Source organism: Alligator mississippiensis, chromosome 8 (assembly GCF_030867095.1).
Source record: "Alligator mississippiensis isolate rAllMis1 chromosome 8, rAllMis1, whole genome shotgun sequence".
Taxonomy (NCBI): Eukaryota; Metazoa; Chordata; order Crocodylia; family Alligatoridae; genus Alligator; species Alligator mississippiensis.
Genome location: NC_081831.1, coordinates 4849442 through 4877343, shown reverse-complemented (window position 1 = coordinate 4877343; position 27902 = coordinate 4849442). Strand labels below are relative to the sequence as shown.

Sequence of the window (27902 nt, the reverse complement as noted above, 5' to 3'; positions counted from 1 at the left end):
CGCGGCTTTGATGTGCGCGGCTGGAGCCGCAGCTCGGGGCGGTGCGGGAGCCCGGGGACCTGCGTGCAGGGAGCGGGGCGGGGCGGCTCCGGCTTTGTATTTCTGCGCCCTTCTCGTCTTCCCCGGCGGGGCTGGGGGCAGCGGGAGCGCCCCTGCCCTGCCCTGCCCGCCGATGCTGCGCGAGGGCCGGGCGCAGGGGGCTCGGGATCCGCTCCGGCTGCTGGACGGTGAGTGCGGGAGCTGCCCTGCCCTGCCCTGCCCTGCCCTGCCCGGAGGCACCAAGTAGCTCGGGACTTTTTTTTTCCCCCCTTTTTCCTGCCTCCCTTTGCTCCGCTCGTCGCCATTTCTGCAGCATTTTGCTCCCCCGGGGGCTCACCCGTCGGCCCCCCCCCCCCCCCCCGGGAGCGGCGCACGTGCGGGGCCGGGGCAGCGATGGGACCCACATGGCCCCGGCTCCTTCCCTGCCAGGCGATGCTGGCCCGGGTGGGGGGTCAGCCCGTCCCCCCCCCCCCTCCCTTCCTCCCCAACCCGACGTGGAAAGTGGAGCCGATGTGATCCTGCAGATCGCTGCTGCCTCCTGAATGCGAGCAGCTGAAAAGCCTGTTTACTTTTGGTCTTTGATGTTGGGCGGATCTGGTTTTGATTAGATCAATACTCTTTTCTTTTCTTTCCTCCCCCCCCTCCTTTTTTTTTCTTTCCCTGCTAGAGAGAAGGCTCCGAGGATCCCCTGCTGACTTGAGAGCGGCGCTACAGCCAGAGAGGCGCAGGCTCCCACCCTCGCAGCCAGGCAGACTACCGAGGAGCTGAAGGAGGACGGAGGAGCCATGAGCAGTGCTGTGCTGCTGACTCACCTCCCGGACCCCAGCACCAGCTTCAGGGAAGACGCCCCGCGCCCCCCTGTGCCAGGGGAGGAAGGAGAGGCACCATGCCCGCAGCCTGCCTGCTCGTTTGCCATGAAAAGCCAAAGCTTCAAGGCCATGCCGGTGTCTCCGGCCCCCAGGAGGAATGAGGATGGTCTGGGAGAGCCAGAAGGCAGCGCGTCTCCGGACTCCCCTCTGGCCCGATGGACCAAGTCCCTGCACTCTTTGTTGGGGGATCAAGATGGTGCCTATCTCTTTCGGACCTTCCTGGAAAGGGAAAAATGTGTGGATACCTTAGACTTCTGGTTCGCCTGCAATGGCTTCAGGCAGATGGACCTTAAGGATACCAAAACTTCACGAGTAGCCAAAGCTATATACAAACGGTACATCGAGAACAACAGCATTGTCTCCAAGCAGCTCAAGCCGGCCACGAAAACCTACATACGGGATAGCATCAAGAAGCAGCAGATAGATTCGGTAATGTTTGATCAGGCACAGACTGAGATTCAGACTGTGATGGAGGAAAATGCTTACCAGATGTTTTTAACTTCTGATATATACCTCGAGTACGTACAGAGCGGGGGAGAGAATCCTGCCTACGTTAACGGCAACGGACTGGGGAGCTTAAAAGTGGTCTGTGGCTATCTCCCAACCTTGAACGAAGAAGAGGAGTGGAGCTGCGCGGACTTTAAAAGCAAAATCTTGCCATCTGTCGTTGGGTTGTCTAGCAAGACTTTGAGGGTTACAGCCAATGTCCGAGCTACGGAAACTGTTGAGAACGGATACAGGTAAGGGAAGTCCTGGGAATCCCAGCTTGTTTTAATGCTCTTTAAGAAGCTTGTCAAGTGGGCATAGTCTTCACCAGTCTTGAGCGCTGGCAACATCTGGTAGAGACTTGCTTAAAAACAGTCTAGCAATCCTGTTAGATAAATCTAGCTGTGGCATAGCTGACATAGATGCTTCTCGGCACCTTCATCGGTCTGGTACTTTTTGCGTGTCAAAAAACTTCGCGGCTACTGTGTCTTTCCATCATGCATTAATTATTGATTCAACTTGTAAACCTATTAAGTGCATCACATTGCCAGCAGACAGTGGTTAAGTGTCTGGGTTGCATGAGAAGCAGTTGTGGGGTCATGGAACGGAAAATGCATGCACCTACTCTGCCACTTGCCCACGTTTGACTTTTGTGTTTTACTGTTTGTATGAGAGAGTCTGTCATCGCGTTCAACAGAGGTGTCGTGCCCAGCCAGGATGGCTCTGTGCCCATGTGTGCTGGAGCCTAGGATAGTCGCATCTAGTACTTGAGGTTGATGCAGGCGTTTCAGGTGCAGAGTAATAGTAGATCTGGCATCTTTCTGGTGGTCACGTGCTTGAAATTTAAATTTATTGAGATTTGGTTCAGTGTCTTCTGCCAGATCCGGAGCGTGCGCTGTCTGCTCTGGGTGAGTGGGGACAGCAACTGCGTGGTGGTATTTCTGTGATACGAAGCCCTTCCTTTTGTTGTCTACCTTGATGAAAAGGCAGGATGAGAGGGGGAGTTGTAGTTTCTCCTGACATGCCAGTCCTCCATCTCTTTTCAATCCTATTTTTAATGTCTAAACAATGACTGGAAACCTCTGAAAATGTGTTGTCCTGCCCATAAAGGGGGACTGTGGACTCAGGATCTTGGGTGGGGTGATCTGCTCTCGGTTATGTTCTGTCTGCTAGCACAGGCGCGAGGAGTTTGTTTTTCAATATGGTAAGTGTTTGACATCTGGTTTACAGGAATGTCGAGCTTGTTTCTGTGATTCATGGACATCAAAGGATTTCAGGCTTCTCTTTCGGTTGTGCTCTGCCTCTTAGAGGAGGGTTGTTGTAGTGCATTTTTTCTCTCCCTCTCCTACCCATCAGATGGGCTCCAGTCATGAGAGCTTCCAGGGGCTCTGGGACCGATTCTGTACACCAGGATAAATTAGGAGTAGCTCCCATGCCATGTATGAAGTTCCTTTGAATCTTACACTGGTTTAATTGGCACAAGTTTTGTTTTTTTTTCTCATTGTTTGTACTTGAGGCCAACTTTTGGAGTGCAGTCGCGAGGTGGTGCTTGTGCGTATGGAGGGTTGAAAGGAGGTGGCCTCTAGCGCTGTCCCCCTTGGGGGACTTTGTAGGTCCAAGGCCCTAACTGTCAGCCAGCAGGTGGAGGATTTAGAGCTGCCTTCCTCCTCTCCTGCATGAGTGTCACTACTTTTAAGAGCTACCGCTCTGGAGAACTGTACTCCTGCGCTGTCCTGCGACCAGGCAGCGGGTTGCAGGATGCTGTTTTCCAGCTGCTTTAATTCGGTGCCGGAAGGATGGGTTTTAATGCTCCGCTAGTTGAGGCAGCTCATTGCTTTGGGTACTTCGAAAGCTTAGCTGTTTCTGATCCAAGAGAACTCTTGAAGATGACGACTCCTTGTTTGACTATTGCTGTCTTCCAAGGACAGGGGTTTGGAGGAAGGGACGGTAGAGTTGCACCTTATAGGCTAACTCTCTACTTAAGCATATGGGTGGCCATCATGCCCCATCTTTTGATCGCTCAAGTATCAAATCTGTTCCTAGAAGGTAAGCAGTGCCTTGTGCTTTGATCAGTGGCTCTTGCCTTTCCAGTAACTTTTGAATCCAGTTATTTGGGCTTCAGGGGAAGCGCGGAGGTGAGGGAGAGTGCGCTTCTGCCCAATCCAAGGCAGTGAACTTGCGTTTCTCCTTCCAGCCCAATATGGCTGAAGTCACTTCTTTGCGGGAGGTTGGAGATGCTGAGTGTACGGATATCGCTGTGTTCACTGAACTTAAGATTAGATCTTCGTGGTGACACAGTCCCCTCTGATAAGTGGCCAAACCACACCTCCGTCCTGGTGTGTCACAGAGGAGTCAAGCTCAGCATTTACACCGGACTTGAAATATTTCGGGCACTTTGCAAACCGCTTGCATTTGCCACTGCCTCCTGCACAGGTGTTACTACAGGGCAATAGTAGTAGGGTAAAAAGGCAGGTGTTGGGTCTGACAAGACAGGAACTGGTGGTAGGTTGAATTGTTAACTACTGATGTCCCTATACAGGCATCTGAGAGAGAGAGAGAGAGACATCTTGAGCTATATTTTGGCTCCTCCACACTATTCTTTGTGTTAAATATGTGTTGATGCGTGATGATGATGAAGCTGGGCCCCTCCAACTGTTGAGTTTGTGTTGGACATGGCCACATCTAGGTGGGATTCCCGGCAGTATGTGCATGTGATTCTCAACGTGCCCTGCAGAAGTGGAGCAGTGCTTTTGCCTTTATGCGAGCACAGCCTGAACGATGGCGTTATTCCGCCCAAGGTGAATTCATCTGCCTCCCATTAAGTTTTCTCTTCTTAACATCAGCGAGGCTGGTCTTGCTTTAAGTAAGTTGGGGCTAGCAGATGGCCCTCTACCGGCTCAAAGTGCTTCCTGTCCTTTGAAAGAACTTGCTGATGGAGCTCGTTTTGTGTCAAGTTATTGAAACCAAGTTTGGCTTCAATTATCAAAGTAAATGATGCCATTGTAAAGCTATGTTTGAAGCAGTGTTCCACAATTAGGGCATGGAAGCTGTGATTAACATAGTTTTGCTAAAAGGTACTTTTTTCTGTGTGTGTGTGTATGCACGAAACCCTTGATTGCCCAGTGATGTTTGTCTCCAGGAAAATATTTAATGAGATTCAATTTTTGCCTCCAAAAATAAAGCTAGTAGGTTCCCTCCTGTGTGTGTGTGTGTAAGCTTGTGGCTTAAGCTTCCAGAATGGTATTCTTTCTGAGAACCAGAGGTTGACAGTAAAATTATATAACCCCCCCCTGCAAAATGTTCCTAAACTGCATTGTTGTAATAGGGGATCCAAAAGAGAGCCCCTGAAATTTTAGTGGCATTGTAATGCCTATTGCCTAACACAGCATAGAGAGAGCGACATGCTGTGTATCAGCACACCAAGATAAGAATAGTCTGAGAAACATCAGGCATTCTCCTTGATGCTCCAGAGCAACTGCTACCTGACAGCTGAAAGCACTTTGCATATGGAGTTTGAAGATTTTTGTGTGCGCGCAGGATCTGCATCAGGAGACCACCACTTTCCATAGGAATTTAAAATCCTTGCAGGCAACTTGATGCATCTGGGTGCAATTACTATAGTAGTGTGGTCAAATTAAAGAAAAAAAAAAAAAGTAATAGTAAGGAAACAGCCCAAATCAGTTTTCTTAAAGTATGTGGGGATTTCTGCATGGAGCTCTGTTATGGAGGTTACAACTTTTTTTTTTTTTTAAATGAAATGATTAAAGACAAAGGAGAGGGTTTTGATTTGTCCCCCCCCCCCCCCCCCCCAGTCAACAGGTTTTGACAAAAGAGCTAGCTAGCACTGTGGTCCAGTATCTGTGCTGGGGAGGAAGGCGAGTTGTGGAGCGTGCCAAGCTTTGTTCAAAGCGTGGTTTTGAAGGTGTCAAGCTTTGTTCAAACGTGGTGGCTTAAAAGCTGAAGTGTTCAAGAGGGGAAGTGGGTATCTTACAAACCTACTAGGCATCTCTTGGAGAAGTGGTTGTTGCTCTTTGCCGAGTTGCAGCCCAAACTCTGAATGATTGATTGCCACTCCTAATAGAGTGATTAAGGAGCCACCCTGAACACACAAGAAGGGCAAGGTACTTAAGACCCACTTAAAAGCAGGCTGGTTCTGTACAGATGGAGAACATCTTGAAACCAAATACTTTAAAGCAGTAAGCCTCTAACAGGCCTGGGTTTTGTGGGCGCGAGCCATGAAACGGCTTCAAACAGAACGATAAACCGTAAAGCTCTGCAGCCTTTCCATCCTCCCCAAAGCACGCCAGTGGCCCATGGAGCGTCCTTGGGACCTTACAGACTGAACTGCCTTATCGAGGGCAGTATTTTAAAAGTCCACTTTTTTTATGGTAGGGCTTTCATCAGCATGTGGAACTAATTTATCTTCTAAGATTTGATTCCTTTCCAGTGGCATTCCTTACTATCTTCTATTTTTTTATTTTAATGTCTTGATCTTCCCATTGAAATGTCTTGGCATGCTCTGGAAAAGAATGTAATCCCAGCTGTGCTTAAATACCTGACTTGGCAGCAAGGCCTCCTGTGTTGCTCGAGTCTGAAACGGGGGCCTAGGACTTCAGTCGCTGTTTGCACTAGGCCTCATACCAGAGAGGCCCATCTCTTTGAAAACCTTCCCCCCTCCCTGCGCGCACACCTTTCTTTGCTTAAGCTTTTGCAAAAGTGCATGTTTCCCTCTCGCTGGTGAAACGGAGGAATGCAGCGCGGCGGGGGAGCAGGGGTAACTTGTTGTTTGCGAGAGAGCCGGGGAAAGAACAGGGAAGAGGTCGAAAGTGGGTAACCAGGGCAAACGAGACAAAGGGGCTGGAGATACTAGCAGGAGGGGAAGTGCTGCTTTCCATTAAGGCAGCTGTGCTGCTCACTTAAATCAAGCTGCGTCTCCTCCAATCCCAGAAGTGCTGGGGTGGGGGCGGGGAGTTTGAAAGCCCATTAAAAAAAACAAACCAAACCCCTGAAGAGTGCTGTCACATTCCTCAGGCCCCCAGTTCTGGGCAAGTGACCCTAATTAATACAGTCAGCAGACCTTAGCAGATTAGAAGACGCTGCTTTGATATACCAACTCACAGGCTCTGCAACCCACCCGTACCCTTGCATATAAACAAATGAGCATCTTGATGTGCATTTAAAACCCTCTCCACGCACTTCTCATGCATGCATGGATCTGTGGCCTGAATCCAAACTCTTAAATTTCCGCATCCATTTGATTGGAGCGTTGTCCTGCAGCTGGGGTACGGGGGGTGGGGGGGGGGGGGTGGTCTGTCCTTGCTCTGCTACTCTCTGACCTCAGACCTGTGAACCGTTGTTTTAAGAAATGGCCATGAACTCAATTCTTTATGTCTCTGTTCTTGGCACCATAGCTTGATGCCCTAAAGCTGTGTTACTTCCTCTGTCCTTTAAAGGTGCATTGACTTTGAATGGGCGCTGAGAACCTGCAAATCCTTTAACATTTTGTTCCTTGGTATGTCAAGGCTCCCCCACCCCCAGCCTCCCAGGGGCATTAGAAAAACTGGACCTCCTTTACTTTCTCTATATGTACAGTGGCACTCGCCTTTTGGTAGAACGGGTTTGAACAGTGCAGTATAAGTGCCGAATTAATCATTTAGTTTTGTTCTGCGGTCTGATGTCAGCATTGGCAGCCAGGAAAGAAGAGGCAGTAAATTTTCCAAAAGAACTGAAGATCCACTTTCAGAAGTGCCTGAGACATTCAGAAGCTCAAGTCCTAATGGTTTTCCATGGAACTTGATACACAGGGTTCAAGCCTATTCCCATGGTCCTTGGTGCAGAATAAGGGACTAGGAGCCAAACCTTTAATGGTATTTAAGCCTTTGAAGAAGCTGCTTGGCTGGTATGTCTAGCGTGTGCCCTAGAAATTTCTAAAAACCCTCCTAAAAATGGCTTGGGGACAAATGTGGATGGCTTGGAAAGCTACCCAGATGCGCAGTCACCAGCTTGAGAGAGTGCTGGTGTCTGTGCGGTGGTCTCTCTCGGGTCAGGAGAGGACACGTGTGTTCTGGCGGCCCGCACGCACCTTGCAGTTTGGACGTAAAGGTGTGGATGACTAATACTAACGAGGTTCGGGGTGTCTCTTTGTGTGCGCTTCCCATGCGTGGGATGTTCGCATTAAACTTCTGTGCTTTTTTTTTCCATGTGTTGGAATAACTAGAAGCCTGTTTTGCTTGTCCCTTAGGTCCTTCAAGAGGAATGATCCTGTTAACCCATACCATGTGAATTCTGGCTATGTTTTTGCTCCAGCAACTAGCGCAAACGATAGCGAGATATCTAGCGATGCCTTGACTGATGACTCCATGTCGATGACAGACAGCAGTGTGTAAGTACTTCGCCTTAACCAAATCCTTTTTGAAACGGTACCGTTTGCAACCACCCCGGGCCAGGGACCCACAGTGGCTTGCGCAGATGATGACTCTTGGTTTTTTGGTTTGCTTCTGCTTTTGATTTGACTTGAGGTCTGCTGAATTGGATACCAGGCAAACTGCAAAGTAGATTGTGCAATTCAGAAGTATTGCTGGGGGTGTTACTGTTGACTCGGTTGTCTCAGATACTGGATGCAGTAGCAGCGAGGGGTCCCTCTTGCTCATCCTTGGCTGAGCAGATTTGCTCTCCCAGGTGTGAACTGAAATGTTTAACTTGCTCATGCACAAAGCTCTTGATTCAGAGGCGATATCTTTTATTAGACCAACTAAATGGTAGCAAAAAAACTCTTGCTCATGGTGTGCATTTCTGTCTCCTTGAAGCCTGGCCTCCTTTAGTATTTATCAGTCATAAACGAAAGAGATTACTTCCTATAGGAAGTGCTTTCTAGGATTAAAGTTCACCAGTCATGCCAACATGCCCACTTCGGATCAGAGGTTGCAAATACCGTGGGCCCCATGAGCTGGGGCCTGTGGAGAATTGTTTGATTGAAACCTTTATGAATTAAAGTCTAAAGTGTTTTAGGAGCATGGCCCTGTGGCCAAAGACCGTTCTGGGCTCTCATCTGGCTCTGGCCTAGACTTTCTGCACAACAAGCTGCTTAACCTTGCTCCCTCGGCCACCCTATCTCTAATGGGATAATGATACTTTCTTGCCTCAAGGGGTAAAGCAAGACTTAATTCACTATTAGCTGTAAAGCACTTTTTGATCCTGGGATGGAAGGCAACGTCTGAGTGTAGAGCATACCTTAGAAATGGGAGCAGGCCCTTGAGAAAGGTAATGTATTCAATTAAATGAGGCATTCAAGGCCTAAATATACTCAATGCAACTTTTTAGTGTCTCAGATATGTGCAGTGATTACTGCATGTCCTTGCCTAAGACTTGCATCCTGGCGTTTTCAGGTTGGCAGTGTACTGTATGAGGATGCACAATGGAAAACAGGGGGGTTTGGGAAAAAAACACAAACAAACCAGATGAACAAATAAAAATGCTTTTTTTTTTTTTTTTCTTTAATGCACATGTGTGTTTTGAACTGATATTGTGGAAAAAATAGTTTGTTTGTCCCACTGGAGTCCTTGATTGAACAATATTGGCATTAAATAAAAGAGCTGAATCATAGGGTGACTTCTTTATTTCTTCTTTACTGGCTCTAGTTTTTATGTGATCATGTGTCAACAGAGCATTCATTGGGTTAGTCATTTCTGGACCAGTGTAGGGTCACTTGGGATTCACAGGGCTAGGATTATACCCTCTCTTCACAGCAATGCCAATTGTGGGCCTTATACAGATGAGAGCACTGAGTGAGAAATAAAGTGCATGGTGGATGAAAGGCTTAACTGAATCGCTTTCAGCCTATTGTTAGTCTAGGGGAGCTTAGAGGGGATAAGAGGGTAGCAGGCCGCTTTGAAATTTACTTGAACAAGTGAATAGGAGCTCCCCATAAAGCAGCGCATGAAAGGAGCCTGGCTGTTTTTTCCTGCCATAACAATAGCCAGTGCAGGCTGTGAGGAGCTTGGGGAAGCTTGGCTGATTAAACTGCTGGGAGCTTCAAGTTTGGGGGGGGGGATGGAGGGGGCATGTGTGGGTTTCAATAGAACGCAAAAGGTTTGCATCTTAAGACACAACCCTGGAAAAGAAATGGTTCCTGCTACAAGCTGAGCCAGTCCCCTGAACCTTTGAAAGCAGTGAGACGCAGCTGGTTTATGGGGTGGGGACGGGCCTGAGCGTGCAAGGATTGGGGCGGGGGGCGATGGCGGACTGGTGGGAGCAACATGGGGGTGGAGAGGAGGGAAATCTAACCAAACCCAGAGACTTGCCAAAGCTGAGGCTTGCAAAACTTCCTCTCCAGAAACGTTGGGGACTGCGGGTGTTACATTACAACATGTGCATGCAATGCTTGGGATTAACTTCCTTCTGTGCTGTGGATGATGTAGGAAATAGATGTGCCAGAGCGTCTGAGGAGCGCTGCCCCTAGTCGTGGTGCTTTTCTCACCGCGAGGGTGTCCTCCTTTGTAATAAAGGGCACCAGCTCGCTCTGTAGCACCAGTGGAGATGCAAATCCATCCTCCTCGAGTCACTCCCACTTACTTCGTGCTAGTGTGCGGTGAAGAGCAGAAATGATCCCACTGAGCTCACACCACATATAGTGGGAAAGGGAGGTATTAATTAAGAGAAAAACCCCAAACTTTGTTGTATTATGATTGGAGGTAGAGTTGCCAAACGATGCACAAGCTTTTCTTCCCTCTGATGCCAGGGATCAGTTTGGTGGTGTGGGGCGGGGGTAGCAGTCACAAAGCATCATGCAAATTCCTATTTCCATTTCTTGATTGGGGGGGAGGGGAAAGAGGAAAAGGGATTTTTTTTTTTTATTTGCTTATATCTTATTTATGGATTTACTTTGGACACAGGGGAATGCTGCTGAGCGAACTTCAAATATTACCTTATCTTACAAACCAGGCTTTTGATGTTGGCAAGATCAGAGGCTTGTTTCAGAGCCGTTGCCAAATGAAGATGGGAGTGAATGCATACGCGCATGAGTCTGATATTTCAAAGCAGCAGTAAAACTACATTCAGGTTAGGTCAGGCACATCTGAGTCAAAAGGCTAAGATAATTGGCTCAGCTTAAATGGCAGCTGACTGGAAAGAAGACTTCAAACTAGTGTTTCCCCCAGAAACAGATTGGCTTAGCCCCAGACTGGTTAGCTGAAATGTTTATAATTAAACTCTACTACTTAGTGCCTAAACTCTGTAGCTCTTCAGCCCACAGCTTTTAGTAGCCAAGAAAGTGAGTGCAAATGTTTACTGCGGGAGAAAGGGGAGAAGGTTAGCTTGAAACAACCTATTTGAGGAATGCTGCCTTTTTTAGGGGATTTTTTTTTTCCTTCTTTAGTAGTAATCCTGCACTATGTATGGAAACCTCTGGCAAAGCCCAAGCCTTTTCTTTTTAAAGCCTCTTTCTAGTTGTTAGTGTGACCTACACGCATTTCAGCTTCAGATTTTTTTCCCCTAATATCTTTTTCCTTATTGTACCCAGGCTGGCTGTAAACTCCAGCTCCAGCTTCCTGCCTCGCCTGTAAGAGGTGATCACCCATTCTTGTCTTCTCCTCAGCCTGGCATTATTCTCCTTCCTCACTTTATGTGGAAGGCCTAGATTTAAAAAGCAGACATCAAACCGACTATAAAATTCTCTCTTCCCTCTTTAGAAGGACTCTCTCAAGCTACTAAGTGCTCTTCCCATCTCCATGAAATGTCTTTCCTGTGCTTTGTTCCATGTTGTAAAACACTCCTGATGAGACAGGCTTTCAGAAGCGAGCAAGGAGCGGATCTGAGACTCTTCCTGTGTAACGGCGTTGAGCAGAGATCAGAAACGGGCCCGGTTTTACGCTGACGTCCCCCTTCCCAAACCTTCCCTGGGATTCGCCAGATCCCTTGTCGGCCGGGTGCGGACGGAGGGCACCAGTCGCTGCCAAGAGGTGCAAGAGCAGCTAGCGATGTGTCGGTCTCGTCACTTGTCTGACAGCCGCCCGAGTGGGTCTGGACCAGCAAGTGTAACGTGCCTGAACACGTCTTGCTTCTCATTGGCTGAAAGTGGGCCCGACTCGATGTGATATGAAAGGGGTGGAGTCTAAACTAACCCGATGGGGCAAGTCTAAAGGGAGAGGGAAGCTCCGTCCTAAAGCGTGCAAGTCCATCTTCTTGGAGATGAGACTTTCAGTATGAGCCATGTAACCCTGGTTCACTGGGACTAAATCCCCCCGGGGAGTCCTAGGAACTATAACTTGCTTTCCGTAGCATGGCCCTATTATTGGCTGTGCGGGTGGAGCTGGAGCGCAGCCTCATGGAGCAAACCTGCGTGTGTGCTGGGATCCCTTTGCAGGATAGGACCTTGCCATAGGGCTCTCTTGTTTTTATTTTATTTTATTTTATTTTTGCCACAGAGTGTAGGACTAGGGTCAGCGTCTTCCATCGTGTGTGTGTGTGGAGGGAGGCGATGTCCTGTATCGTGGCACTGTGCCCTTTTCAGGTTGGAGCCCTGTTCCCCTGGCACTGAGTTTATCTTTTGTGCTGCCTTGCTTCCTCCCACTCCGACCTCTTCCGGTTGCTGTTCTGTGCAGGGCACGCCTCCCTTTTGCATGGCCGTTGTAGCTGGTTACCTCGATTCCTCTCCCTCGTGTGTGGCGCCCAGACAGGTGGATTCCTGCACGCTGCCAAAGGTGAACTTGTAGCCAAATGGATGAAAGTGGACACCCCCTGCTGCCTTTTTTTTTTTTTCTTTCTTTTTTGAGGAAGAATGCACGAGACATTTTAACTCTTCTGCATTTGAGGTTTTGGTAAACCTCAAAGATGTCTCTCCTGAGATCCCTGGGATGAGCATTTAACTTGGGATTACATTCTCCCAACTTTCCTCCCCCCTCAAACCCACATAACTATTTGAGGGAGCTTTAATGCTGGAGGCCATCCAACACATACTTGTTGCCTGTTGCTAAGAGAGGGCAGAGCCTCCATGCCAACTCGGATATATTGCATTCTTCCTCGCATGTCTGCTGACCCTTGTTTCATCGTGGACCTTAAATGTTTAGTGCTTCTGGCAACGAGTGATAACCCTGGCCACAGGAAGGTACGGTGCAGACAGGTGCAAGGCAGCTTTCCCAACAAAGCACTCTCTGGTGAGGCTTCATTTGTGAGCTGTAGCTCCCCTGCAGATGCTTAACAGAGGCTGAAATCGTTCTCTGGAGCCAGATATTCATTAGGAACTGAAATGAGTACCTGCAATTGCTTCACCTGTGATCTAGCTTAGATTTTGGGCACTCGGCCTCCCTTTGCCCTCCCCCGCAGTAGACCACACATCAGGCATTTCCCCTCTTGCTGTATTTTACTTCCAATTTTCCAAGTTTTAAATAAATAATAATTTTTAAAAGTTTTGGCCTCTTTTCTTTGCTCCTCCACCTTGCTGCAAATTCAGTCACCTTCAGTGGAAAGTTGGAGCTCGGCCACGGTCTCTGCATGTGTCCGGTGATTGTGCTCTCCAAGCTTTGGGTGCCAAACTTGAAGTGCCATAAAGCGGTTTCTTCTCCCAACCCAGAGGATGCAAGGCACTTTTAAAATAAAAATTCATGTATTTCAAGTAGTCTCCAGTCTGGCAGCTAAAGGTTGAGGCTGGTACGTGCCCTTATGCTCATGAAAGAGCCCTTGGGCATTTCAGAAAATGTTGTCCTTAGTCCCCTTGCCACCATAGCAATAGGAAATACATGTCTACTATAAAGGTGGTGAATTTGAAAATGATGTGCATGTGTTTGAGGGTGTGAAATGGATTTTGGGGGAGAGATGAGCAAATATGGGGGGGAAGAGAGGTATATAGTAACACCCTAAAATTTCATTTCCCCTCTATTATGAACGTTGCTTCTCAACTGAAATGCAGGGCCTTCTAGCCAAGGACTTCACCGCACTCTACAACCATTAATACTCTAATAATTTCACCGTGCCCTTTTCAATACAGAGCTGTTGTCCCCATCTGATAAGCGGTGGAGGGATTGGAGCACAGAGAGCGACAGCCTGGACCCATGAACACTGGTGTAATCTGTGTTGCTTTTATACAACTACGGAAATGACATTGGGACCTGGGAGAAGTAAAAGGGTTTTCTCCTTCTTTTTCTCTCTCTCTCCTCCTGAGCACCAAAAATAACCTTGCTGCTTATCTACTTCCTGAACCATTATAGCTAAAAGAGCATCCAGATCCTGCTACCCCAGATCTCCTGGGGCAGCTGCTATAGGAGGCAATATTAGTGTTTTACCACTGGGTGGTAGAGGAGCAAGTAATAGCTTGCTCGCACAGAGCCACAGTCATGTATACGCTGACCCCATAGATTCGTGGTGTAATACACACCGGTGTATTCTTACTGCTTGTTTTTACGTAAGGTGCCCCTACACCAGACTAGTACGTTACACCAATGCCGATGTGCACATCATGCATCCACTCCTTCTGGCATTGGTGGGAAGGTGGTTTACACTGGTATAAACGGCATTGTTTGTCTGGGTCCTAAGGCTACCGAACAAGTCTGTGGGGAAACCTGGGAACAGGAAGACATAATGCTCAGTTGCTTTTCTACCGCTGGACAAAGCTCTTTAATACTGTAGTGGGTAAATCCGTACCTGGCTGGCTAGCTGGCAGCCAGTCCCATTGCTAGAAAAAGATCACTGCTCCTGCTCTCTGGAGGCAGAGCCATCCCTAGGGTATGGTGAATTGGGGCAACTGCCCCGCGTCCTGCACTTTGGGGGGTCCCACAGAGCTGGACGGGGCGGCCATGGCCCCTCCTATGGGACCTGCCACGAGCTGGTGGCTCAGCCCCGCGCCACGGAAGAAACACAGAGGACCCCTCCATAGGACCTTTGTAGGGGTCCTATGGTCCCGCGCAGTGTTAAGGGGCCCCGCACAGGCTGATTTGCCCTGGTTGCACCCCACACCTAGGGTCGGCTCTGTTTGCAGGCCATTTTATTTCATAGCTCCTTTATACTTGCCCTGTTTATTTGATGGCTTCACCACGATGGGTTGATGTGGCCAAGTGGAAAAATGTCACAACCTCAGAGCTCTGGCACGTGTCCTCTTGCTGCACCTTAAAGTGACCTCCCTAAGCTATAGCTGCCAACCTCAAAGACCGAAAAAACAACTTGGATTCCCCTTAGAAAAAGCCTGGCTCTTAGTGACCAAACAAGATCGGTCTCTCCTTACACATAGAGTGCTGACAACCGATGAAGTGCCTTAGACCTGGAGTCTCAGATCTCCAGAGACTTCCTGTGCCTGAAGAAGGGTGACTGCACCCGAAAGCTTGCTAAGGATTTTTTTCCAACTACTCAGTCTGATCAAAGAGATCACATCTACCCAAAGACCCTTGCCTGCCTATGTCCTCAGACCAATGTGGCTATAGCCAAAAACCTTAGCCCTGGGAAGATAGCGTTTCTGTGCCAGGGAGCATGCTAACGTATTCAGCGCGTGGAAACCGCCTGTTGCGGAGGCTGCGTTCGGAGAGCAGCTGCGTGCTGGCAAAAGCCTGAGGAAGCCAGTTGGACTCTGCAAAGCTGCAGGTGTTCGCCCTTGTGAAGCTGCCTCCAGGACTGGGACATAGCTCGCTTGGCAGCTCTTGCTTATTAAGACCTGCATGCTATTTATGCAGTGACTGAGGGCCTCCTTGAGTCATTAAGTTCATAGGACCAATGGATGTTTCAGCTGGAGTCCTGAGTGCTCAGACCTCAAGCAAATCAGGCTTGTACTACTTCAGAGAACATGGAGGTGGCCTAACTGGCACCATGAGATGATTACATTAAACTATAATCATATTTGGATTTTTAGCTACTGTGTTGGAAAGGACTTGGCATTTTACTGCATTATAATTTAAAACAAATCAACCTTGAAATCCTGGTTGACTGTGACTTGTCTTTCATTTGCAGAGATGGAATCCCTCCTTATAGACTTGGGAGCAAGAAGCAGCTCCAAAGGGAGATGCATCGGAGTGTTAAGGCCAATGGTCAAGTTTCTCTACCTCATTTTCCAGTAAGTACAAGTGTTTGCTGCACAGCCCGGGTCTGATTGCCAGAGAAAAGGCCTTCTAGTGAGCGTAGGCCCTGAAGCACCAGGGGCAGAGGCTGAGAAAACTTAATCTCGTCAGCATGTTGCATCCTCTGTTTCCAGATACCATCCCTGCAAGCTCCATTGGGTCAGAGCCTCTGCTGGAGCTTCAGCAAGCCAGGAGAGGATCTGGTCTGACTGTCACTGGCTTGAGTTCAGATTTCATAGACATTAGGGTTGGAAGGGACCTGGTAAGATCATTGGGTCCAGCCCCTTGCCCCAGGGGCAGGAAGCCAGGAGTTTTTTGGGTCCCGCTGTCAAGCCTATGTCAGATCGTTCCTAGAGCTCTTGTGAAGTGTTCTAGGTTGAGTTGGTTTGGCGTTGATCTGTGGTTGGACCATGTGTGTGGCTTTTGCCTCTTGCTGGAGCATTTGGGCTGGACTCGCCTGCTAGGCCAAACTGGGAGCTTGCAGGAGGGCAGCCGTGACTGTGGGGTCCTCCTTGTCCCTGGGCTCCGACTTGCCCCCACCGCTCTCGCACTTGCCCCTGCCGCTCTCGCACCTTTGCTCTGCTGAGGCTCCCACTCCGCCTTCTCCGCACTGCTCCGACTTCAAAAACACATGGTTTGGAGGCAGGCAGGAAGCAGGATTGACCAGCCTGCCCAATGAGAAGTGTCTGCAATGCTGCACATGCCTTTTAAAAACTTTCTGTCTTGCTTTTGAGGGAATCCTGTTCATCGAGGTGTATTGCTCTTGGAAATTATTAACTCATTGACTTGCTAATTCAGTGCAGGCTTCAGGAAAGTGCTGCCGGTTCCTGCAGCAAATAAATTGTTTACACAGACAAATACAAACTTATCTTGTCTTGTGATGACTATCCCCAGATTCTTCTGTCTTCTGACTTAAACAGCCAGAAATCTGAGATGATATTTCTGGTGGGGTGGGAGGGTGCCTGCGTGATGTGTTTTTCTTTCTTTTTTCTTTTCTTTTCTTTTCTTTTTTTTTCGTATTTTTTTTTTTCCTCTCCTCCATAAAGAAAGTTCTGTAGCCTGAGCTTGTAAATTAGATTATTTTGTCCCAGGGCGTGCAAATCGACTTTCTCTGTAAGGCAGTGCTTTGATCAGGGACTGAATAGAGCCAGCTTGTGTAAGAGTGACAATTTCCAGCAGAGTGGCCTTTTTCTAGCCTCACATCATTTCTGGAGCTAAGTGGTTGCCGGAGAGAGGCCCCACCTCATCTGGTGGGTAGTATGTGAAAGAGTTGGCAGTTCAGCTTTCAGCTTTAAAAAAAAAAAAAAAAAAAAAAAAAAGGAGAAAGTCGGGGTGAGGGGGAAGTGGGGTGTTTGTGAGGGAGAGGACGGGGAGGAGGGAGGATTCTGGTGGGTGGGTTTTTTTTTTTCCCTTCCATGTTTGCTGCTTTTGGCAGAAATTCTCGTTCGCCTTTTTATATTCTGCACTTGATTTGGAGATGTTCCCTTTTTCCCTTGATAGATCTGCTTGAGGCAGCCAAGCTCAGCAGTGTACCACTACTAGCCTGCAGCAGCTTTCTTCATTTTCTGTACAAAGAGATAGGGGGGGAAAAAAGAGAGAGATCTAGGACACTGTTGAGACAACACTACCTCAAAGGTGCCCAGTGTGTAGCCAGGAAATAAATTACCAGCACTTCTCTGATCTGCAACCGTTTGACTTCTTCTTCTTCTTTTTTTTTTTTTCCCTTTTTCTCCCCCATCTTATTTTTTTTAATTTCCAACTCCTTTCTGTTTATGCTCACTTTATTCCTTGAGTTAAAGTCTCTCCCTCCCACCTCAGAGTTTTTTTTTTTTTTTTTTTTTTTTATTTGATGTTTGACAACAGTCTTTGAAGATTTTCTACTTCAGAGTAGCTACTGATGGGCTGGTTGTACTACAGAGAGAACAAGCGGGGTTCCTCGGAGTGCGACCAACTGCTCCTGCCGAAGGCAAACGCTAGTGGGAAGGATGTCACTCCATGAGGCCACAGCACTAGCTCATAAAAATCCAGAGCAGACCATGCCTAGTTGCGGTCGTCTTTTCATCCAAACATGGAGACACAACAAGCATAGCGGGGCCAGAAATGCTGCTCCGGCTAAGCTTCTGCAGCTTGCACTGCCTGCTAAATATGGCTTATCCCTTTTGTCCCCGCTCTGTGTAGAGAACCCACCGTCTTCCTAAGGAAATGACCCCTGTGGAACCAGCTACCTTCGCTGCTGAACTCATCTCCCGGTTGGAAAAGCTGAAGCAAGAGCAAGAAACCATGGATAGTCTGGAGGAGAGGCTACAGCAAATCAAAGAGGTAGGAGGATTAACCCCCTGGCTGCTGGGGCAGTGCTTGCAGCACGCTGTTCAGCGTCTGTCTTGGAGGTGGAAGGGGGGCTACGGAAGTGGCACGGTTTGTCTGCATGTCACGCAGGGGGGAGAGCGCGCCTGCTTTTCTCTCCGAGCTGCGTGTCCCGGGTTCAAGGATTTGTCCCATAGTGATGCAGGCTGTTCCCTGCCAGCTCGGTGGAAGGAGCCCCAGCTTGAGTGCAGGTGTCACCCTGTGCTTTTCTTTATTTCTTATTAATGTTACTCCTGCAAGGATGAAGAGAAGGAGGGAACAGAGCTCCCTGTCAACACACAGACCAATCGGGAGGCAGCAAGCACCCAGCATCAGCAGCACCCGCTCGCTCTCCTACCATCCGGCAGCTACGAGGAAGACCCGCAGGCGATCCTAGATGACCATCTGTCGCGAGTGCTGAAGACCCCTGGCTGCCAGTCGCCTGGCATGGGGCGGCACACCCCTCGCTCCCGCTCCCCAGACCGTCTCCCGGGGAGCAAGCAACAGCAGGGCGCGGCCTTGCCAGCTGCTTGCACACTCATCAGCAAAGGATTTATCACCAAGCAGACGACGAAGCATGTCCACCACCACTACATCCACCACCACACCATCCCCAAGACGAAAGAGCAGATTGAAGCCGAGGCGGCGCAGCGCGTCCAGTGCTTCTGCACTGGGGGCAGTGACTACTACTGCTATTCCAAGTGCAAGAGCCACTTGAAAGGCACGGACCTACCTCTGGCTCAGCTGGATCAGTTTGGGTAAGTTGCAAGCATTTCTCAATAGGATGTGAGCTGGAAGTTTTAATTATTTCTTGGGGAAAGGAAGGTGGAATTGATTAGGAAACCAGATGGAGTCACTTGGAGAAAGCAGGGCGGCTGGGCTGGGGGGCGGCTCAGATGTGTGCGCTGGGGGGCGGTTCCTGGCGAAAGCGTGGCAGTAACATGAACGCAGGATGTTCACCGTGTCTGGGGGGGGACGGGGAATCCTGTTCCCTTCTCTCTCCTCCTCAGCAGGACGGGCATGCTGACGAAGAGGAACGGCAAGATAACGGACGGGGTAGCCCTGCCAGCTGGGGAAGGAGGGCTCCCCGTAACGCCGGGGCTCCAGTTACCTGGGGGCGATGCGGACCGGTCACAGAACGTCTGGCAATGGATGTTGGAGAGCGAGAGACAAAATAAGCACAAGCCCCATAGGTAAATATACAGCTGTCTATGGCAATATTGCTCCCGGTAAATATTTATATATTACATGGGCTGTCTATTTTTACAATCACTAGAAACAAATGAGACTCTTTGCTCCTCTGGTTTAATATAAAAGCCGTACCGCAGAACCAGCAAAACCACAAAAATGTCATGTTTTTGGCAATAAACCTCCTTTCATGTTATGACAGACTTTTGAGAGGGAAGCGAGCAGAATGGGAGCTGCTATTTAAGTCATATTTTCCAGCTTTTATAACCCGGTTCCTTCCCTTTTTCTCCCTTCTCCCCCCACCACCCCACGCCCCTTCCCCAGCACACAAAGCACAAAGAAGGCCTACAATTCGGAGTTTGTCAGGGGGGCTCCTGGCGAGCGCCCAGGCCGCCACCACCTGTGGGGTAACAACAGCCACCCGCGTGGGGTGCAGCCCGCCCACCCGTTTGTCCAGGACCCTGCCATGCCCCCGCTGACCCCACCCAACACCCTCGCACAGCTGGAGGAAGCGTGTCGCAGGCTCGCGGAGGTGTCCAAGCCCCAGAAACAACGGTGGGTATCTACAAAGGGGGATGACATGGGGTAGCCAGAGTTCAAGCCCACGGGCCTCGTTCGATGAGCTCTTTGCAATAGGCAGGTGCCCCCTGCCGGGGACGGGCTTGAATCATCAGTATGGCTTTCTGCAAGCGAGTAATGTGGGAAGCCGCCTTGCAGGCTCCTGGCTTTCCCTTCCCAGCTGTCAGATGTGCTGTTAGCTCTCCTCCAGCCTGCTGGCTGTCAGGCAGGCGGCCGAAGCGAGGTAACAGGAGACGCTCGCATAGCGTGCACAGAGCTTCGCTTTCCAGCATAAGGTTTGCAGTGGGGTGGGGAAGGGGAGCCACCCCCGGACTTTACCGAGACCCACAGGTGAGCCAGGGGCCTAACGAGTTTGCATCCCGGCTTAACGGACGTGATTTGCCTATTTGTTTTCTAGAACTAGCTCCAGCTAACGTACCAAGTGGTGAATTGGGCTGGTTATCATTCGTTGGGGTAGGCAGGATAAATTAGCCCAGAGCATTTTAATTCTTCCTTTGATTGTTTACAGCGTGTGAGGATTGATGCAAAGAGAGATCTTAACGGCCCACAGGAGACTTCAATTAAGAAAATATATTTTAACTTAATAGGTTTTTTATTCTTTCCCCTTCCTCTCCCCCCCATCACCCCCAACTTCAGATGCTCAGCCTCAAATCAACAGAGGGATCGAAACCACTCAGCTGCCATCCAGGGAGGAAATGCCCCCTTTTGCAATGCAAGTCTAACTACAGAAGAGTGAGTATGCCTGTATAATAAAGACGGTATAGAAACACATATCTAATTGCACTTTCATTATATACATAAAATTAGACTTTCATTAAATGGATGGTGCTTTGAAAATATAGGAAATGTTTGATATTTGAAGTTTGGTCTTTCAAACCTACTTTTTAAACAGAGAACAAAACATTTTTAAATCTTGTCTCTGGTTCTTTTTAACTTGCATTCTTGTAAAGTGGACAAAGATTGGATTAGTCTAATTACAGGATGGTTCTTTTAACAAGAAATCTGCTACAGAGAGGTCTAAAATGGCCTAAATAATTAAAGTTCTCTTTCTTACCCTCTTCATCTTAAGCAATGAGTAATGTTTGAAGTCCAGACTAAGCCACCTGACTAGAGCCTTTCATTTTTAATTGGTTGACCTTAAGTCCACCAGCTGTCTTTGCTAGGAGCTTTTTTTTTTCTGAAGCCACTCTACAAAGACTTAGAACAAATTAGGAAGACTAAATTACTGTGGACTAACACTTTGTGACCTTTTGACACACCAAGTATACATTCCCTCAGAAGTAGTTCTAGATTTAGTTAGGTGGTATTCACTACACTGTTGCCATTTTGTTGCATAGTATTTTTTTTTAATTATGATTATTCTCTAAAAAGCATCACTTGAAATAAGGAACAAGTTCGAGTTTTATTTTTGCCCAGTCATTAAGGGGTTACCTGTGCACCTGGGGGCAAATCACCCTGTTGCAGTGTTTGCAAACAAGCAAGTTTTAAAATGCCAGTAACACCTCGCGGTATACGCCAGGGAGCTAAATGCCTTGCCCCGCAGTTTGCATTAGCGCACATAATGCAAGTTGTCCGTGACCTTTCAAAAGCAGACTGACAAGAGTTAGTGTGGCTCAAGGCATAGGCCTCTACCATAATGGTTGGAGCACCATATACTGAGGTTTTGAATCCCAGGTTTACCACCGACTTAAACCTTAGACATCCTGTTGAGAATCAAACTTCTGTCCCTCAGTTTCCCCATCCACAAAATGGGAATAATTCCTAAGGCTCAGTTCACTCGCACGCCTTGCGTTGGTGCACCCGAGACCCGTAGTGGTGCGCCAGGACCCCGCTGTGGTTGGGGTTTGTACAGCGCCAAACAAAGTGCAAAGTATTCTTCAAGCCCAGCCCCTCGCTGGGATGATGGAGTTGGGGTTGGGCCTGCTTGGAGCAGGGGGTTGGACTAGATGTGACCCCCTGAGGTCCCTTCAACCCTCATTTTCTATGATTCTCTGACTTTTGTTGTGCCCAGTACAGCTGACCCACACTGTGTGTCATTGAAACATATGTGGTTGGATTGCAACAAAATCTGTTTCTAAATGAGAACCGTGCTCTATATTTTTGTCTCATTTCAGTCACAAAGAGCCAAAGAAACTCCCAGTCGCTCACACCTCCCAGTCTAGTGAGTTGGTTGTCACATATTTTTTCTGTGGAGAAGAAATTCCCTACAGGAGGATGTTAAAGGCCCAGAGCCTGACACTTGGGCACTTTAAAGAGCAGCTGAGCAAAAAGGGAAATTATAGGTAAGAATCGTGTGGTTTGTTCCTCCTCCTCCTCCTTTGGTCTGCTGGGACCATGAGCCAAAATAATCAACAAATATATTTCTGCAAACCCGCCCACAAGGAAAAACTTACGGCACCTTTTGGAGGTTGGCTGTGCTGTCTCGCTGAGCAATGTGGGTCTCGCCACCGCCAAACCACGGGGGGCTTAGCCAGGCTCCCGCACGGCTCAGGTATGATGGTCATCAGACCAGCGGGTGGCTTTGTCTTGCGAGTACAGTCAACTTGGCTCATGTCCTATAGCCAAAAATAATGGCTGACAGGTCGCCCGTGGACAGCTTTTGCCAGAATAGCAGAGTATCGGGAAGAAGAGGACTGTCCTTATGGGGCAGGTGCTAAAAGGGGAACCCGGAGGTGAGTTCAGTTCCCAGCTCTGTCACCGAGTCCCTTCTGGATCTTCACTGGGTCACTTAATTTCTCTGAGCCTCAGCTCCCCCACCTGTAAAGTGGGGGTAATGATGCTTTTTTGCCTAATGGGGGCGTTAATAGGAGTGCAGCACTAATGGAGGCCATAAGCAATCAAGGTAGGTGCAGCGTCAGGTGGGCACAGACAGAGATGGCACTCGGTGCGGTTGATTTGCCGCAGATGCCCTTTAAACACGTGCGTGCTCTCGTGAACACCCCGGTCTGCAGGGCAAATTCCATGGACTTACGCGGAGATCCTTTTTAGAAACAACAACAAAAACCTGGCATCTTCCCATCTGGGCAGAAGGAGTTTGCAAAGTCCAAGTCTGTGTGTCTGGTTTCTGTGGGTTGTGTCGGTTTCTATAGTTTGCCGCCACCTCGTCACGACTCCGATGGCGGAGGCTTTTTTCCCCTTGGTTATTTTTACAGTACTGGTGAAATGGCTCTGATCAGTAATGAAATGTTCAGGTCATAAAGGTTGTCTAGGCTGTTTCCTTTCTTCAGCTCTAAGTGTTAAAGAGCCAGGTGTAAGTATTTTACATTCGTGCTGAATTCACCGAGGTGCCAGAGGACGTGCCCGGGTGAGACCCAGAATGGGCACTGCACTGGCAGTAGCACAACCCGCCCAGGTTGCCCTACCAGGGAACCTGCACTGGTTTTGAAAGACCCACCTGCACAGGTGAGACCCTAGCCCCCTTGTGAGCTTTCGGGACCTGGCTGCCATTGTCTCTGGCAGTCCCTCCTGGTTGAGGACAATCGCCCCTGTGAGGCTGCGCTGAGCTGGTGGCCGTCTCGTAGGCTGAGACGCGCCACGTCCCTCCTAAATTCTCTCTCGCAGGTCCCTCAGCTGTCATCAGATGGCAACAACTTCCAGTGGTAACCAGCTTGGGCTGGATGTGAACCAGTGGCTGGGAGGTGAAAAGGGGCGGCCTCATTCAGCCTCTAGGACAGCCCGTTTTTTGTTTCCTACCAATTCCGTCTTGTGATGCTCGGGTGCTTGAATATGATATTAAAACCTCTGTGGCCTTTAAGCCCCTCCAGGTGCAATTATTTGTGCCTTGTCAGACTGTAATTACTTTAGAAAATGTTTTAAAGTGACTGACAAGGATGAAACAATGTTTTGCTTAGATCTCTCCCCTTTACACCTGGGTAAAGACAATGCAGAAATTTATAAAAGGAACTTGGGTACGTGCCCAGTATTTTATCTTGCACAGACACAAGGTGAAACTAATTACACAAATGTGTGTACCTCCAGGGAATCATTTTGATCTAAGCTTTGACTTTTGGCTGGACTTTGAGTGAAACGGCGGGTGACCTTCAGGGAAGAGGGCCATACTGCCCAGAGTAGCGTGTGTATGAGAGGGAGCACTAACTAGCTGCCTTGGTCACATCTGGCATTGATTTCTTTTTAAGGCACACTTAATAAGCATGTCTTTGAAGCCTTTGCCTTTCATTTAATGCACAAAGACATGCATAAATGGTCGACTCTCAAAATTCTTTATTGATTGAATCAGTTTGCAACATGGGTACCTAAGGCTCTGTTCCTGCTCCTTTTCAGTGCCAAAGTCATGTGTCCAGCAGGGTATGTGCTGAGTGTGTGGTGTTCCTTTCTTTATAAAAAAGGCAAGGGGGGGTATTAAGCAGTGATTTAATACCAATAGCATTACATGCGCACACACACACACACACACACACACACACACACACACACGTGCACATGCACACACACACACACGGGTGGTGTCGAGTACTCTTAACATGGCAGGAGTTCAAAACAGAACCGTAGCACCAGGCCTGCTCGACTCTATTGGTGCCAGATGTCAAAAAAAAAAAAGCAAAGCTTGCCACATAAAACATGTTTCAATGGAAAGCCCATTTCTGTGAGCAAGTAAGTGCAGAGCGACTTGTTTGAAGATGATGTGGGGGAGGATATTGCTTTGCTTTTCTTTTTCTTTCTTTTTTTTCCCCCCCCTTTCCTTTCTCTGTGAAATAAGGTTGTAATTATGTAAAAGGTCATAGCGTGTTTTCTCAAATAAAAATTTTGTAAACACCACCAGAGTTTCAGCTTGTGGAGGAAGTTCTTGGGAAGGCTGGCTGTTATCTGCAGGAGGGGCAGGCAAGGGGAAAGTCTTTGTAACTCATTCAAGCTTTTTTGCATTTTGGTTTTGTTTTGAGCCTACTGGCTTGGGGAATTATAGTCCTGACCTGCACCATTAAAGTCAGTGGGAACTTTGCCACCGACTTCAATAAGCATAGGCTCGAGGTCTATATGAAGAACTTAAATAAGCTGTTTCATTGCTGAACCACTACAGAGACAATTCTGTGCATCAATTCAACTGGGAATGGCTTAAAAAAAAAAAGTAATACGTTAAATGTATCCTGACTAAATATAGCTTTTTTGACTCTCCCTTTGTAGCTAAAGGACCCGCTCCCCCTACCTACCAAAGAATTTTGCTTTCCCTTTAAAAAAAAAAAAAAGTATATCCTATTATTACTGGTTATTCCATTTTGAAGTATTTTATAGCAAAATTGTTCCTCTTAAGGGACGTTCAAAAACCACTACAGGCCAAAGACTGTTAATTATTATAAGTGAAAAAAATCTTAAGCTGAGGGTTTTGTCCTCCCCCTCCTGCAAAAGTTGTGTGACCTTTTCTTGCTCCTAGCAAACACCTCTCCATCTTCTGCTGTCTGAAAGTGACAGTGCAGAGGTGAAGTTTCTGATCTCTCTGATGAAGATTTTCTCTTGCTGGTGATCAGATGGGAAAGTGCTTTTCAAAGCAGGCGAGAGAGCAGGGCAGATCGAAGGTGTGTGGCAGCAGACGGGTAGGCTCCTTAAATGCTAACCTTCTGAATGGAAGCCCTTCATTTGTGCATATGCAATTAAGCAGCCTTAGAAGGAAGAATGCTAGAAAAGGGATAAAAGGAACCTTTAATCAAGAAGCTGAACGGTCTAATTCAGGATAATAGAGGGGTCCTTACTGTTTGACACAGGAGGGGTGGGGGCACTTTTTGTCTGTGTGAGCGCTGGCTTCATGATCTAACGACCCAGAGCAAAAGAGAAGGAATGCAGGACACTACTACTTGACCTTCCAGTGTCAAATATTGCAAGCCAGACCAAGATTGCTCTTTGCATGTGACCATTAGGAAGCAGCTGAGAACAAACACAGCAGCTTCTCCAGCCTCCGAGCGGAGGCTCAATTTGTGTGCCTGTGTAGAAATGCAAGGCCTTGAGCTTTATCATGGGGCCAATGTCACACAGTTAGTCTTTCCTTTGCAGAAAGCATGTTGCAGATTTTGAGCTGAGGCTAACTTCTATTTCTAAAAAGGTCCTTTAATAAAATTTTATAATTGCAGTGTTGTGCTCCAGAATTTGAAGGAAGAAACGCATGAAAGCAACAAGGAAAAAACTCAAAGAATGTTTTTGTTTGAATTTTATTTCTTTAAATAAAATGCTTGGCCAGGAATTGCTACACTCTTTAATTTTCCTTCTTGCTGAAAATATCTGCTGCCAACATATATAAGGCACCATCCCGGAGGCGTCTTTTATTTATTAAGTAGTGTATTCCTTTCCTTTGCCCTTGTTCCTCAAACACTTATGTTTTAGCTCTGTTTGGCTGACTGCAATTGCATCTATCTTGAATCGAGTAGACTTGGCATATAATCCAAACTCATCATTTCTGCCTGATGGAGGTTTTCCATATTGCAGGATCTGTCTTGCCTCTGTAATCCTAGTAACCCCATTAAAGCCAATGGAGAGTCTCATTTGAGAGGAAAAATTGGGCTCTTTGCAGGAAAATAATGCATGTGATCTTAAATAAGTGCAAGGTATCCTTTTTCTTCATTTTGTTTAACCCTACTGTATTTTTCCCACTCCAGGTATTACTTTAAAAAAGCAAGTGATGAATTTGACTGTGGTGCGGTTTTTGAAGAAATTTGGGAAGATGACACAGTTCTGCCCATGTACGAAGGAAGGATTCTTGGAAAAGTGGAGAGGATTGATTGATGGCATTGGTGTTCCTTTTAGAAATCCTAAGCTAGAGATGTCTCTGGACACACAGTAGTGACAAGGGGGAAAAACAACTCTGAAGGAAAGTTTTGAACCAATGAAGAAAAAAAAAGCAAGGGCTATGAAGACTTTGCTGAATTAGCCTTAGAGGAAAAAATGGCATTTATTATTCATGAGTTGGGTACCGAGATGATAAAAACCCTGAACTATTTATTAAAAACATGACCACTGTTGGCTATTGGAGATGCAGACCATGTTTGAGAGACTTCCATACATAATATATGACTTCCTGGGGATCTGAAATCTATGGACTAAGAGAAACTGTGTATAGCTTACCTTAACAGTAATCCTTATTGATATTTATTGAACAGTCTGATTTTCCCTTAAGTCCAGTTTATGGATATGCTGCTTTAACAATGGAGAAGAGAGGGGATATGGGAGGAGGGTATATATTTTTTTGTGTGTTGTTCCCACTATCTAAAAGTTCAGCTCCAAGTTCATTAATAATTTCTCTCCTTTTACAAAGAAAGGAAACATGTTGTGCCCAGCACTTCTCCAAGTGAAGATAAAAGCTCTAAAGAAAAGTTGGTGCGGGGGGAACCTTGACTCAAAAAAGAAAAGCAGAGAAAACAACCCTACCGTTCACTTGTCTAGAGATGGGTGCATTTTAATCTATGCTGCTCTGATTCAAAATAAAGGTCTTAAGCATTCTATATGTTCGATGCAACACGGCAACGGCGATTGGTTTTTGTCCAGGGGTTTCTGTGGCGTGAGGCTTTCTGTTGTTGCTTTCGTTGTGTGGGACTCCAAGTTGTGTCCGGGGCCTGTCTATGCCAAGGCAGCCTATAGCAAATGCAAACCTAGGAAGAGAGCTGAACAAGCAGCCAGCCAGTTGTCATTTCCACGTTAACACGCCACAAGGACGCATTGCAAAACCAGATTATAATCCAGATGTGTATTCTACATTGGCTAGGAAAAATAGCTATCTTTCTACTTCAGTGTTAGCACATCTTGTATTTAAAACCACGGTCAAATGCAGTGGGGTGGGTTTTCAGACATGTTGTATCTTCTCTACATAGCACCCATTTGAGCCAATGGGAGTTGTGCTAAGGCTCTATGCTACACTTTGAATAGCTTCCTCTTCCTCTGTGCGTGAGTGTGTGTGCGTGTGTACACTGTGTTGGGACAAAGCAACCCTTTTCCAAGGAAGACCTTCCATTTCTACATTTGGGTTTTATGTTGATTAAGTTAATCTGTGCATTGTTTGCCATTGCTACTTTGTATAAGTCTGTATATATTGTAGAAAGTGTATGGTGAAAATATTAATACACTATCTCTAGTGTTTTTAAAATTTAATCAGTACAGTACCTGTGCCTGCATGGTTTTACTATGCCATGTTTTGCCCTATATTCAGGGTTCAAGCTTTCCCTTGTTTGTTTAAGGGGTTTATGTATAAATATATTTTATGCCTTTTATTACAAGTCCTGTACTCATGACTTTTGCCATGGCATTTTGTTCTACTTATACTGTAAATTATGCATTATAAAGAGTTTCATTTAAAGAAAATTACTTGGTACAATAATTATTGTAATTAAGAGATGTAGCCTTTATTAAAATTTTATATTTTTCAAATTAA

At 47.4% G+C, this 27902-nt stretch overlaps 1 protein-coding gene across 2 annotated transcripts; it reads left to right on the top strand.

Annotated features, from left to right (window-relative positions):
* On the top strand, window positions 1–27902 carry AXIN2 (axin 2). 2 transcript variants are annotated; one of them, XM_014601927.3, is made up of 11 exons: window positions 1–227; window positions 707–1648; window positions 7636–7776; window positions 15321–15423; window positions 17606–17746; window positions 18032–18528; window positions 18784–18963; window positions 19283–19513; window positions 20174–20269; window positions 21652–21819; window positions 26137–27902. In XM_014601927.3, exons 2-11 carry the CDS (start codon window positions 825–827, stop codon window positions 26261–26263), a joined length of 2508 nt encoding a protein of 835 aa, XP_014457413.2. In that variant the 5' UTR covers window positions 1–227; window positions 707–824; the 3' UTR covers window positions 26264–27902. The 2 variants fall into 2 exon arrangements, with proteins under 2 accessions (XP_014457413.2, XP_019349940.2); XM_019494395.2 differs by having other exon boundaries at window positions 2–227; window positions 18781–18963.

What these genes read in the sequence shown, in the direction of transcription:
- AXIN2 (XM_019494395.2), top strand. Translation starts at nt 825, where the DNA reads ATGAGCAGTGCTGTGCTGCTGACTCACCTCCCGGACCCCAGCACCAGC. An exon ending in GCAAGTCTAACTACAGAAGA is followed by an intron (nt 20,270 to 21,651) that starts GTGAGTATGCCT and finishes GTCTCATTTCAG; the next exon opens with TCACAAAGAGCCAAAGAAAC. An exon ending in AGCAAAAAGGGAAATTATAG is followed by an intron (nt 21,820 to 26,136) that starts GTAAGAATCGTG and finishes TTCCCACTCCAG; the next exon opens with GTATTACTTTAAAAAAGCAA.